The following is a 12,743-nucleotide window of genomic DNA, read 5'->3' as shown; positions in this document are numbered from 1 at the left end:
TGAAGAAGAAATGACTTACAACACCTCAAAGAATAAAGGAAAAAATATTATAAATGCACTTTAAACAACCCAAGTTGAGAGTTCGGAATATTTACTCTCTTACAACTTATTCTCATCATTTTTTATACATAAACAAAAATAAATATTTTTATTTTTAGAATTTAATGCTCATTTACTACAAATCTTCATAATAAAATCACTGATTAATTATTTGAGGATTCCTAAAATTCTCTAAAGGGACTGTTTTGCAAGAAATTTAATCTATCACCAATCCTTGGAATTCTCAGTTATAGAAAAAATAAAATTGACATGAACTTGTGATTATTCATCATCAAAACACGATGAAAATAATTGCCCTAGGATTCTAGAATTTTGGAGCATCTTCATGTTAGATTTTCATGTGAAAATCCCAAAATTCATTACTTCTATTTTTCTTATTTTTTTTAAAGTTGAAATAAATTGGGAAAAAACATATATAATTTTTTTTAAAAAAAGATAAAGGTGAACTAAATTAGAAAATAACGTGAAATTACTGAAGGGAATAAGATGTAAAAAAAAAAGATTAAATGTTTTGAAATCACAAGGATTAATTATTTAGTTTCATTAATTATGGAGACAATGTAATAATTATTTTTGTTTTTCGTATAATATAGTAACTAGCTGTGTCTGTGGCTACTTACCATTACACACAATTATGAGTGCCGATTTTGCCACACATCTGTTCAACATCCAATGATACAGTCAGATTTTTCTATATATAATCTTTTTGAGTTGGAAGCTATACTTCAAAACAAGATCCAACCATTACTTAATTTCTTTAGATAAATTAATCCATTTCCATTAAGTTCAATTTTAATTTCGTCCAATATAAAACTTGTCATTGGTTTGGGTATCTTTCTGTCACATCCAACGTTATCGCAATTCTATTTCTTTTTGAAAAATCCATGAAATAAGATTGCTTTTTCTCTTTTTTGCATAAGAAAAAAAAAACCTTGACCGAATACATGCTTGTTCTTATCAACAGTCAACACCACCCTAGTTTACTCGTCACGCAGTCGCAAATCACTCAGATGACCCCACTCCAACTACCGGGAACTTCACCTTCACTGAATCATAAATGTCCATTTCTACTGGAGCTAGCTTCCACGAGGCAATGAACTTGCTCTCCAAATATGCAGAAATACATCAGCAGCAGATAAAGGAGATCAGAGAAATATATAGAAGTTGACCAAAGGGTATCACCTCTGTGTGTGTTAGCGATCGACAGCATTCACATATTGCATGTGGGATTTTCAGTGCATATAATATAATACACACAGTTGCTCATCGATTCACCTACTGCATCGCTTATATAATTTTCAAACCTAGTATAATGCTGCTTGGTGACAGTGGGTTGGTAATAAAAGACAAGAAACGGTAAAGGGTCAAATTTCATTGCCATTTTCTGATCAATATCTCCACCTGTCTGATGATATAAGCTTTGCATTTTGCAATGTTCTGATTCCTTGCTTATCCCACATCAAAAGCACGAGAAAGAAAAATCGACTTTTACTTGCTTAATCTTACCTTTTCCCCCATCTTTTTTTCTTTTTAAAGAAGGCATATGCAATCTGCCCTTTTGACTTCTAAGATGATTATTAGCATATTCTAGCCTTGTTTAATGGATATGTTCCCTTGCAATTTGTGCTATGGGGGAATCTTCAAGGTATAGGCATCTCGCAAAGGCAGGCTGGGCAAGAAAATATATATTTTTAAAGGAATAGGATAGATCCATCTTCCAGTTTTCTAAAATTTCGTAGACAGGATAACCCACCGCCCTTTGACTTGTCGTCTGGTCGAAATTGCTAGTGTTTTCTTTTCCCATCCAATCCTAAGGGCAACCAATAACTTCAATCCAAACCTAAACGAAAGCCTCCGGCCGGCAACTGTATTTGGCTGACATAATAAGCTAATAGAACTCGTTCCCAGTGTGACGAAATTGGATTTTGCTTCAATATTATAACACAACTAGATAGAGATTTAATCTATTCAGACTTTGTAAAGGGCATAATAAATATTTTTATAAACTAGTGAAACATGTATAGATCCAAAATAAAATTGGTCCCACCAAACTAGGTTTATAGCTTAAAACAAAGATATTAGAAAATTTGATTGGTGGATCGAACTTAAATTTTTTTTAAATAATTTTACAAGTAATTTTTCCATAGCTAACTACTGCATTGCTTATCGGACAATTAGATCTATTGAAATTAGGATCTAGGCCCTGAATTGTGCTGTTCGATCAATTTTGTTATTTTTCCTAGTTTTTTTTTGGTTTATTGTTTAATTCAGATTTTTGTTTAATTTCTTTAGTGCTTTCAATATGTTTAGTTTTTTAGTTTTGGATTTTTTAGCTTATTTGTAGGTCCTGTGAACCTCTAAGGAGGCAAAATTCATTAATTTTATTTCAGAGAAATAAATAGTAAATTTAAAATTCATATCTGTAACCTTTTTTACTAGATAAAATAAACATGTTTTTTATGATGTTGTTATTGTTACAATTTTCACCTTCATTAATTGGTATCAGAACCCAATTATCATAGGTTTTTTGTTTGATATGTGCTGTAATCCCGTGAAAATTTGTTACTTGTTATGTGCTATTACAATTATTGTAGAAAGAGATCATGGAGTGGGGTGTGGTCAAGAAGAGGATGTGAAGGCTCCCCTTTGAGAGGGGGACATCTAGAACCTCATCATTAAAATTATAAAAAAGCATATCAAAGAGTTAGCTCATATGTTAAAAGATATGGACCAATTGGATTAAACTCATGTCGGTCATGTTCATTGCCCATATCATCAATTTTGCAACTTAGCACAAGTCAATATAGTGTATTGACACTTTTTATTTCTCTTTCCAGTTTTTTATTTGCCTTTAATTCTTTGATGGTTTGTTGTTTCACATTTAATTTAGGGTTAGGTATAAATTAAAACAAGGATAATATTAATTTTTTTATAAAACTAGATTATTAATTAAATAAGTCGATCAGTTTACTCTTGGCTTATTAGGCCGAGCATAAGCAACTCTATTTTTTTTTTATTATTAACACTCATAATCATTGATTAATTTTATTCTATAATCAATCAAATTTTTAATTATTATTTTAAATATTTTATAATCCACAAAAAAATAAAAGAATAACACTTGTATTTTATTTTTTAAAAATGTAGTCATCGAAATTAAATCCGATGACTACATTAAAAAAAACAAAAATACTTGTGCTATTATATCCACTTAACAAATATATCATTTACATAAATCTATTGGTCATTCAATAGGGTGCATGAGAGTGCTGTGCTCTATTGTCCATTCAACAAGGAGCACAAGAGAGCACACAAGGGCGGAGCTTATTCTAGTGTTTTGCATTGTAGAGAGAGGTATTTCAAGGATGATCCTCTCTGCGATTGCTACGTACACCTCCTTAGAATATTCCTTTCTGGCCAGAAAGAGAGATATATTTAGCTCCCCTGTAAAGTAATTTTTTTTTAAAAAATAAATTTTTAAAAAGTAAATTATATTTTTATATTTAGTAGTGTAAAGAAAAATAAATTAAAAAATATTTTTTAATATTTGGTTATATTATTAAAAATAAACTCAGTTATTTTGGACGGAAATCAATTAATTTTTTTTTAACTGAAAAATATTTTTTTATTGATTAATTTAAATAAATATAAAAAAAATAATTTTTTTTTTAAATCACAAACAAATGAGGTGGCCATCTTACCTTAGCGTAACGGCACCACCGACGTTAACGGACGTAGGATCTCGACAATGGACAGTAATTCAGCTGCTGCAAAACGGAAGAATAATTACGCCTTATTCTTTTGATAAGATTAGAGGATAAATTTGGCAATTTGCATGTACAATACAAATAAATAATGAAATGATATAGAAGCAAAAAAATGTTGCATGAAGTGCCAAATATTACACGCCACTTGTCCATGTTATCTTTTATTATTATTATTATTATTATTATTTCTAAATTCTTAAAATTAAGAGCAGAAACAAATCGAAAATTCAATATCTCTCAAGCCTTCATTTTCTCATATCTTAATTAAATTTTTAATCAATCTCTTATTCAGCTTCAGGTAAGCATCATAAATTATACTTTTGTTTTTCTAACAAGGGTCATGCCACTTCTTTCTTATAATAAATTGTTATTAATGTTACTAGCCATGATTTACTGCAATTAATTTTAACTTAATGCTCTAATTAAGGCTATTAAATCCTGAACCTAAGCATTTGACCTGCTTTAAGAGTTTTGCTGCCCACCAACTGCTTGTTGACTGGGTAAAACAAGAGATGGTGTATACATGGCCTCTTATAGATTCATCATACATGCATGTCTACTTGCACATAGACGTCCTCTGGGGGGAAAATCACTACTTTCTGCCATTGTTGTCATAGTATACAAGAACTTATGACATCTTTGTGTCTTTTTATTGCATATCTAGCCATCTCATGATGAATCAGCTATCACTGGCTGCAGAATTTCAATTTTCAGCAGATGTATATGGATACCATGAATTGGAAAACAAACAGAGGATCATGATACAAAAAGAAATTGTAGGGTTGAAAAAAAAAAAAGAAAAAAGAGGACTTGTTTATTCAATTCTAGCAACCTTTGAAAACAATTTTGCAATCGAAGCCTTAAAAGACTTTGTATAATATCATAGCATTTACAACGTACGTGTTGTTAGCTTTATTTCCACTTTTAATTCTGAATAACATAAGCCAACCAGCAAGAATATTATTTGTTCCATGCCAGAATAACGAAAAAATTAAGAATATATGTTGCTGTATAATCCTTGGTGAACTTTGTTTTCAAGGAATTATCTTAATCCTAGGCCAGTAATATAGTATAAACCTCCATGAACCAAACTACTACTGCATGCCAACTTGTGTTTTCAGGTCTCATCTCCATAAATCCACCTCATCCATGATCATTTCAAAGTCCTGGAATGGAATCACGTCCGCACTTGGCACTTCCATATCAAGCACTTTCTCATTAACAACGGGATCGCAATCTATCTCATCAAGAAGAGAATCAATGCTGCAGCCATCTTGAAATATAGTCTCATCAAAATCAAAATCTGGGATCTCATCAAAATCATAATGTAGGACGGTTCCTTCATTATTTTCACAAGGGTTCGAGTCCTGCTGAGGCTGCTCGTCACTTGGTTCTTTCATTGTAGTGCTACTACCTAATATGGCATCGGGAAATTTAGCAGTTCTCCTTCTCCTCTGACGTCGTTTCACTTTAGGAATTGAGTCCAGGTTCAAACTCTTGATATACTCTTGTAGAAGGGAGCCCTTTGGATACTTGGATCGGCTTTTTCTCTTGGAGGTGCAAGTTTGCCTTCTTTTAGTTGCATTCCAGTGGTTCTTGATAGAGTTTTCAGTTCTCCCTGGCAAACTCTTAGCAATTTCTGCCCATTTGTTCCCTATTTCCTTATGGGCCTGTATTAGCACCCTATCTTCCTCCTCGCTCCAAATATCCTTCTGTAACGAAAAATGGACATTGAAAAAATGATGAGAAAATGCATTTCCATCCTCATGTGTTGCTTATGAACATGCTCAGGATGATCATGCCATGGACAAAAACATAAATGTTCCATGTGTGATTCTTTTTATACATTTCCCACAAAGATGGATTTATAATGGAGGAGGGCATCATTTAGGTCATGAGTTCAAGTCCTGAAAATAGTATTTGAAGAAGTATATTATCTACGCTCATTAAATCTTATTGGAAGAAGTATTTATGTATTAGTAGAAGCCTCTCTAACTATACAATGACTATGAAAAGCACAATTCCCAAGCAGGCATGGTATAATAGGTCCCTTTCCCTGCCCTTTTCTACTTCCCAGAGAAAAATACGATGGATAGATAAGATAATGAAATTAAGAAAATATTAACCTTGATATCTGGCCTCAAATGGTTATGCCATCTTTCTCGACACTGCTTGCCGATTCTTCCTGGCAATATCTGAGCAATATGAGACCATTTTCTTATTCCAAACTCATCAACCAGCCGAATCAACAGACTGCATAAATGATGTTATCGCAACAAATTAAGTCAAACATGAAGAATTAGAGAGAGAATTGTTAATTTACAAGGAAAAAAAAAAAAAAAAAAACCCTCCTTTATACGTACCTATCTTCCTCAGCTGTCCATTGCCCCTTGACTAAATTAATAGGTTCCTTCTTAGGAGTCTTCCCTGTCCTTCTTGTCAAAGGTAGTATGGCATCATTCTTATACAAGCCACCTTTCGTATAGTAATCATACTTTGAAGTCGCACAAGGGGTTCCATCTAGCACCTCAATATTCATAGGTTTGGTTTCTTGTAAATTCAAGGACACGCGACTCTGATGAGGACCTACCATGTCAATGAGGTTTTCTTGAGGGAGGTTCAAGCACCCGCCACTTTGGAAATTGTCTCGACCATATAGTACTCCATTGTTGTTATTTGTGTATGGCTTGTAGTCACACTCGTATAAATGTGTAGCTGGTGATAATCTGTAGGGAAAAGCATCCAAAGAATCAGAACTAGAGCCAGTAAGGACACCATACAATGATCTATTAGCATGGAGCTGATCAAGATGGCTAAAACCCTGAAGAAAGCTCTTTGCTGAAGGTGTTTCACAGGGAGATACATATTCTTTCATGTATGGTTTCCTCAAGTAGTTATCTGGGGAAAACATCGAGTGTGAGAAGAAGAAGGAAGGGTTGTCTGATCTAACCAGCTTAACAAGCTCAATGGAGAGAAAGCAAAGAGAAACACCGAGGCTCGAATATTGGAGTTCGAGAATTTGAGAGTTACTCTCGCCTTAATATTGTCTAGGATCGGTGAGTATATATGAATGCATTTATGACAGTGGTTAATCTTGGCCATTCATTTTTTGTGAGACATTGCTCAATAATAGTCATTACTATTAATTAAGCTTCTCTTATTACTATAATTCTGCCATTAATGTCCTCTTGATTCCTTCTTGTTTAATAGCTAGGATGGGTTATGCAGGAGTCTCCATGGTCAATGGTCGTCAATTGGGAGACATTAGTGCTATAACTTTGCAGAAAAAAATATTAATTACTGTCCCTTTTAATTAGCCAAAAAGATTTTTGTTCATTGGATAAATTTTATATTTTGATAAGAATATTAATAGGTTTATTCAATCTAATATTATGAAAACATTCTCATCGCATATACTATGGATTAATTCTTAAGTTAAAAGTCATTGAATAATTAATTTAGTTAATATCCCATTAATCAAGATAATGCTAATAAATTAAAATTGGCTGATATATATAAATATTTTTGTGCACTAGATTAGATTTTAAGGCTATTTTCACAACTTAATATATACTCTTTTTTCTAGATGGGTGGAGAGAAGTATTTACTCACATTTAATTACGCAATTAATTCTAGAAAAACATTATGCAATTATGTTTGAACTTTGAAGGCTTTTAAAACGAGAAATTCAATGGGGTTATCAGAAAATTATAATGCCAGTCAACCATGTTTAAACCATGACATCTTTCCTCTAGACATGGTCAAAATATATCTTTGGGAAAGCTTCACATATTAAAAAAAAAATTCTAAAAATATGCTATGCATTTTGATTCTACACCAAAATTTCCTACACCATTATCCACTTCGAACAATGAAGCTTAGTCATCTATTATATATAACCATACAATTTAAGAGAAGATAGCTTACACCTTTATATAGACATTAAACTCTAGAAAAAGAATAGCAATTTAATCTTAGATTATGTTTAGAAATATAGTAATAATTGTTTTTTAAAGTATTTTTTGTTTAAAAATATATCAAAATAATATATATTTTTTTTATTTTTTTAAAATTATTTTTAATAACAATACATTAAACAATCTAAATATATAAAAATAAAAAAATTTAAATAAAAAAAATTAAATTTCTTGAAGCGTGTCTTAGTTAATTGCTTACCAATAATATAGCAAGGATTCCAAGTAACATACACATATCTTCAAAAGAAACCATCAGAAGAAATATAATTCAGAAAAGTTTACATATTAAATGAGAGTATTAGTTGTTTGTAACTGTAACCATTTATAAACCATTCTCTCTCCCGCATTCAATTAGTTCGCATTAATTAATTAATTTAATTATTTCATATTAATCAATGTTTAATTTCATGAGGCGGAACATTGACCAAAAAAATAGGAAAGAAAAAAATAAAATCACTTGATAACTCATGTGTTTGGATATATTAAGCTTAGGTTTTTTTTTTACATTATTAATGTGGATGTCCGGGTCAATTTATTTGTATTTTAATTAATTTTATGGGCCCTAAAATTAATAATTATATAAGTCTTCAATAAATTTAAGCTATTTTTAATTATTACCTCTTTTTGTTGAATCAGAAATGCGTAGGATTAACCATCCTCTCCAAAATCATAATTTAAAAAAAAATATAGTTATATACTAAGAAAATAACTATCAATTTTCCAGAAACAGTCTATTTTTACCCATACAGTGGCTTTCTGATAGGAACACTATTTCAATATAAGTCGTGAATCTCGAAATAATCTTTTTGTGGAACCCCAAACTTCACTTCCTCTGTCTTGATTTTCAATTGTTTGAAACTTAAGTATTAAAATTGAATTAAATTAAAATTAAAAGTGACTAAGAAAAAAAACTAAAAGAGCTACCGAATTCATTGTTCACTAGTTTACACATTGAAACTATGTTTTGTATTTTTTTTTTAAATTAAATATATATTTTTTAATTTTATTTTTTAATATTATATTGATTGAGAATTAAATTTCATAATTTATTTTGAATTTATTTTTATATATAGTTATTATGGTCTCAAAAATTTTCTAATATTAAGTTTATGCTTGAGTTTGTTTTTTTTAAATTAGTTTTATTTTTGAAAAAAAATTAAAAATGAGGGAACTAAAATTAAAAGCATGGAAACAATGGTAAACTTTTTATAAAAAAAATAATAATATGGTGTCAATGTTTTTATTGAAAAACAAATTCCTTCATATTTTTTTAGATTTCTTTTTTGGTAATTTTAATTTGACAATTATACATTTTAGTTTAAGACTTTATTTTATTCACATTATCAGTCCCTAAACTTGAAAGAGGTTAGAGAAAGTTGTTAAAAAATAGTGGATAAAAGAGAAAGAGCTTGATTAGTCAAATTTCATTGACAAAAAAAGTCAAATTTTAGATTAAAATTATTTTTATTGGTGAGAATAATGTTATTATGGTGTTTTAGGGCTTCCACATTGCTGGAACAAGTTTTTTTTAGATAGGGCTAATAAAGATTCTTTTATTTATTTTTTGTTTTTTAAATGATTTAAGGGTGTTTTTAGTTGAGAAATTAATATATTAAGGTTCTAAGTGTGTTTATTATGTGTTTTTAGATTAAAATAAATTAAGAAAAACTTTTTAAAAAAAAAACCTTAGTTTTATTTTTTAGTTACCTCTCTACTAGCTAGAATCTAAGTAACTTAAACACATGTTGTGTTTGTAACAACATATGATGCGTTGTTTTTTTTTGTTTAAGGCAAACAACATCCAATCTGACCTTGGATTTTTGGGTTCGAACATGCCTAGGCTTCTAGGTTAGGCCAAACATGCTAGCTTGTCAGGCCTTGTAGTGCCAAGTCTTTTTTGCTTCTTTTGTTTTTGTTTTTGTTACTTAAAAAAATAATTAATATCACCATTTTTTATCTATTCTACTTTGCATTAATTTTTTATTTAAAATTTAATTAATATACCCCTCTTATTTTTTAAATGATTAATTGTTCAGTTAAATGAAAAATATATTCCAAAAGACAATGTTATTAAACCTGAAATGAGCTATAACCTAAGTTATGGGTTGAGTAGATTAACATGACTTAACTCGAGTATATCTAAAATATTATCATTCTAATATTTTTTTATAAAAAAAAAATGTTAAATTAACATACTTTTTAATTTTTTAAAAGGTAAATTGAATTTTGGCCTAGTCAATTGAGTTAGTAAGGCCACACATGAAGGCCCAGGTTAATCTATAATGTTACCATGTTAATATTTATAAAAATCTAAAATGGTGGTGTCTTAATTTTTTTGGTCAAATCAAGTTTTAACGAGGTCTATACAATCATATTTAAACCCATCAAATCAACCGACCCATATTAGATCAACTCTAACTTAATTTAATTTGAAACTCGGGCTAAGAAAGGGGTTGGTTGGGCCTCCAAGTTAACCCACCAAGCCAAGTTGAGTTTAGTAACGCTACCAAAAAGTTCCCCATGACAATACATAAATGATGTATTATTCTTATAGTTTTTAATACTTTTGCATCAAAATTATTGGAATATTAGTTTTTAATTAAAATTTATTTTTATGATTATGAGAAGATGTTGTCTAAAAATAAATATTTTGACAAAAAACACCAAAAAAATAATTGAACATGTTAACAAGTTAAAGGGATTTTAATTAGACAAATACTATTTTTATCCTTATTTTAAAAAATCCAAGATTTTTTTTATGATTTTTAATGTTTGTTCTGAATCTTTTGATTTTTATTAAATAAATGACATAGAATAACAAAAAAAAAAAAGTATTTTGTTGTCATACCAATCAAATTCTCAATCCCCCTCTTCCTCTCCGATTTCACTTTTTTTTTTGTAGTGTTCATTTAATTTTGCTAATAATCAAGACATTTGAGATTGAATCCTTAGAAATTTGGTTGATTTCCTTGATAAGATATTGAATTTATATGGATTTTTTTAATATGTACTTTTAGGTTCTTGATTCACAAATCTATTCATTAAAAACAAAAAAAATACATTCCCAAATAATTTGTTGGGAAAAAAAATCAACTCTCTAGAGATGTTTTGGCTTACATTTGATGGTGGATAATGGTGACAAAATATATGGTGGAGATTAAATTTGATGAATATGTTGTTTTATTCTTTCTAAGCAAAACACATTTCATTTTAATATATTAAAAGTATGTTTGGTATTGCGATAGCTATTATGGTTGTGATTTGAAAAAAATTGTTTTATAAAAAGTATTTTTAGTTGAGATTGGTTTAAAAAAATAGGTGTTTGGTTAAAACTGTGGTTGAAATTGAGGTTGAAGAAAAAATAGTTTAATGTGTTTGGTTAGAATGTTTTTGAAATTGAAGTTATAAAATAATTTTTTAAAAAATATATTAATATTGATGGTTTAAAATTTAAATATTGTAAAATTAATTACTCCTATTATATCATGAAAAAAATAATACTTTATATAAAATATTTTTTATTATTCCATTAAATTATTTATAATTTCATTACATACAAAATTCATCCGATAAGAACTACAGTTTTCATAATTTTTTGAGCGTGTAATAAAATTAGATAAAATATTATCATATATAAAATTGATATTACTGTGTGAGTGAATTTAATTCACTCTATGCTAGTTTTTCAAGAAAAAAATATTGTTCACATCGCGAATGAATTTAATTCTCTAAACTAGTTTTTTTTTTTTTTAAAAAAAAAAATTAATACAATTAACACACTTAAAAAAAAAAATACTGCGGACAGTGCAAGTGAATTGCACTGTTCATGTGAACAGTGTAATTCACTCGTGAACAGTGCAGTAAATTGCACTGTTCGTTAATTTTTATCAGTTACAGTGCATGAAAAGCAGGTTTTTGTAGCTTTTCCTTTCCGGCGTTTTAAATGCAAAAATCATGTGGGCCCCATGCACAATAAATTGTTTTTTTTTATTACCAAACGGCTGCGGACTGCGTTTTAAATAAAACGCAGCCGCAACCGCGTAGACAAACGCCCTCTAAGTGATCATCAATTCTGAAATTTCAATTCCCTTTTAACATTTTTTAAAATACCAGAAACTGAATTAATCAGAATTTAATTATTATGTTTATGCATTTAATTATGAAATTGGAATATTCTTATATAAAACAAATCAAAACAAATTATAAAACTCAATTATCAATCTATCATGTTAGACTCGAGTTAACTCACCAAATTCATAAATTTAGTAATAAGACTAATATAACCTTATATAAAGTAAATCAAAATAAATTATGAAACTCTATTATCAATCTACCATGTTGGACTTAATATTAAAAGATAAATTTGTAAAATTTTTAATTTAAAAAATGATACAAAAAATGAGCAAAGTCCACTTGAAATCTTGTTAAGTACTATTCCCAGGTCATGATGTCGAGATAACTTAATAAAAAATAAATTAAAATAAATCATGAAACTTAATCCCCAATAAAACACAATATTAAATGATAAAATTAAAAAAAAAAAATCAATTACAAAAACTGAGTCAACTAGGTTAATCCGCTAAACCCGCAACCTGAGTCATGAGACATGGACAACCCACCAAAAACAAATTCCAATTTTGAGGGACCCATGACCCAGGTCATGAAACTAAAATATTTTTTTAGAAAGAAAATTAAAAAACCTGATTTAACTGGAGTTAAAATGTCAAAACCTGCAACTCTGGTCATGAGACTATGCTCTCCTCGTAAAAAGCAAATAAAAAATAAATTATAAAACTCAATTTCTAATCAATTCAATGTTAAAAGATAAAATTAAAAAAAAAAACACAAAAAACAACCTGAATCAATTCAGGTTAAGTCATTAAGCACTACTCTTGAGTCATGAAATCAGATTAACTTAATAGAAAACAAACAAAAACAA

The 12,743-nt window shown here is 29.2% G+C and overlaps 1 protein-coding gene across 1 annotated transcript; it reads right to left on the bottom strand.

Moving 5' to 3' along the window:
* Positions 1-4,951: 4,951 nt before the first annotated feature.
* LOC118030052 (transcription factor MYB98) lies at positions 4,952-6,738 on the bottom strand. Its single transcript, XM_035034078.1, has 3 exons — positions 6,191-6,738; positions 5,954-6,080; positions 4,952-5,539 (listed from the first exon to the last, which is right to left on the bottom strand). Exons 1-3 carry the CDS (start codon positions 6,736-6,738, stop codon positions 4,952-4,954), a joined length of 1,263 nt encoding a protein of 420 aa, XP_034889969.1.
* Positions 6,739-12,743: the final 6,005 nt, after the last annotated feature.

Source organism: Populus alba, chromosome 5 (assembly GCF_005239225.2).
Source record: "Populus alba chromosome 5, ASM523922v2, whole genome shotgun sequence".
Classification (NCBI taxonomy): Eukaryota; Viridiplantae; Streptophyta; class Magnoliopsida; order Malpighiales; family Salicaceae; genus Populus; species Populus alba.
This window is presented reverse-complemented; position numbering and strand designations above follow the sequence as displayed.

Bases quoted from the DNA above. Each gene is read 5' to 3' on its own strand.
- LOC118030052 (XM_035034078.1), bottom strand. From the start codon at position 6,738: ATGTTTTCCCCAGATAACTACTTGAGGAAACCATACATGAAAGAATAT. The intron at 6,081-6,190 runs GTACGTATAAAG...TCATTTATGCAG, and splicing joins TGGACAGCTGAGGAAGATAG to TCTGTTGATTCGGCTGGTTG. The intron at 5,540-5,953 runs GTTAATATTTTC...TTTTCGTTACAG, and splicing joins ATTTGAGGCCAGATATCAAG to AAGGATATTTGGAGCGAGGA.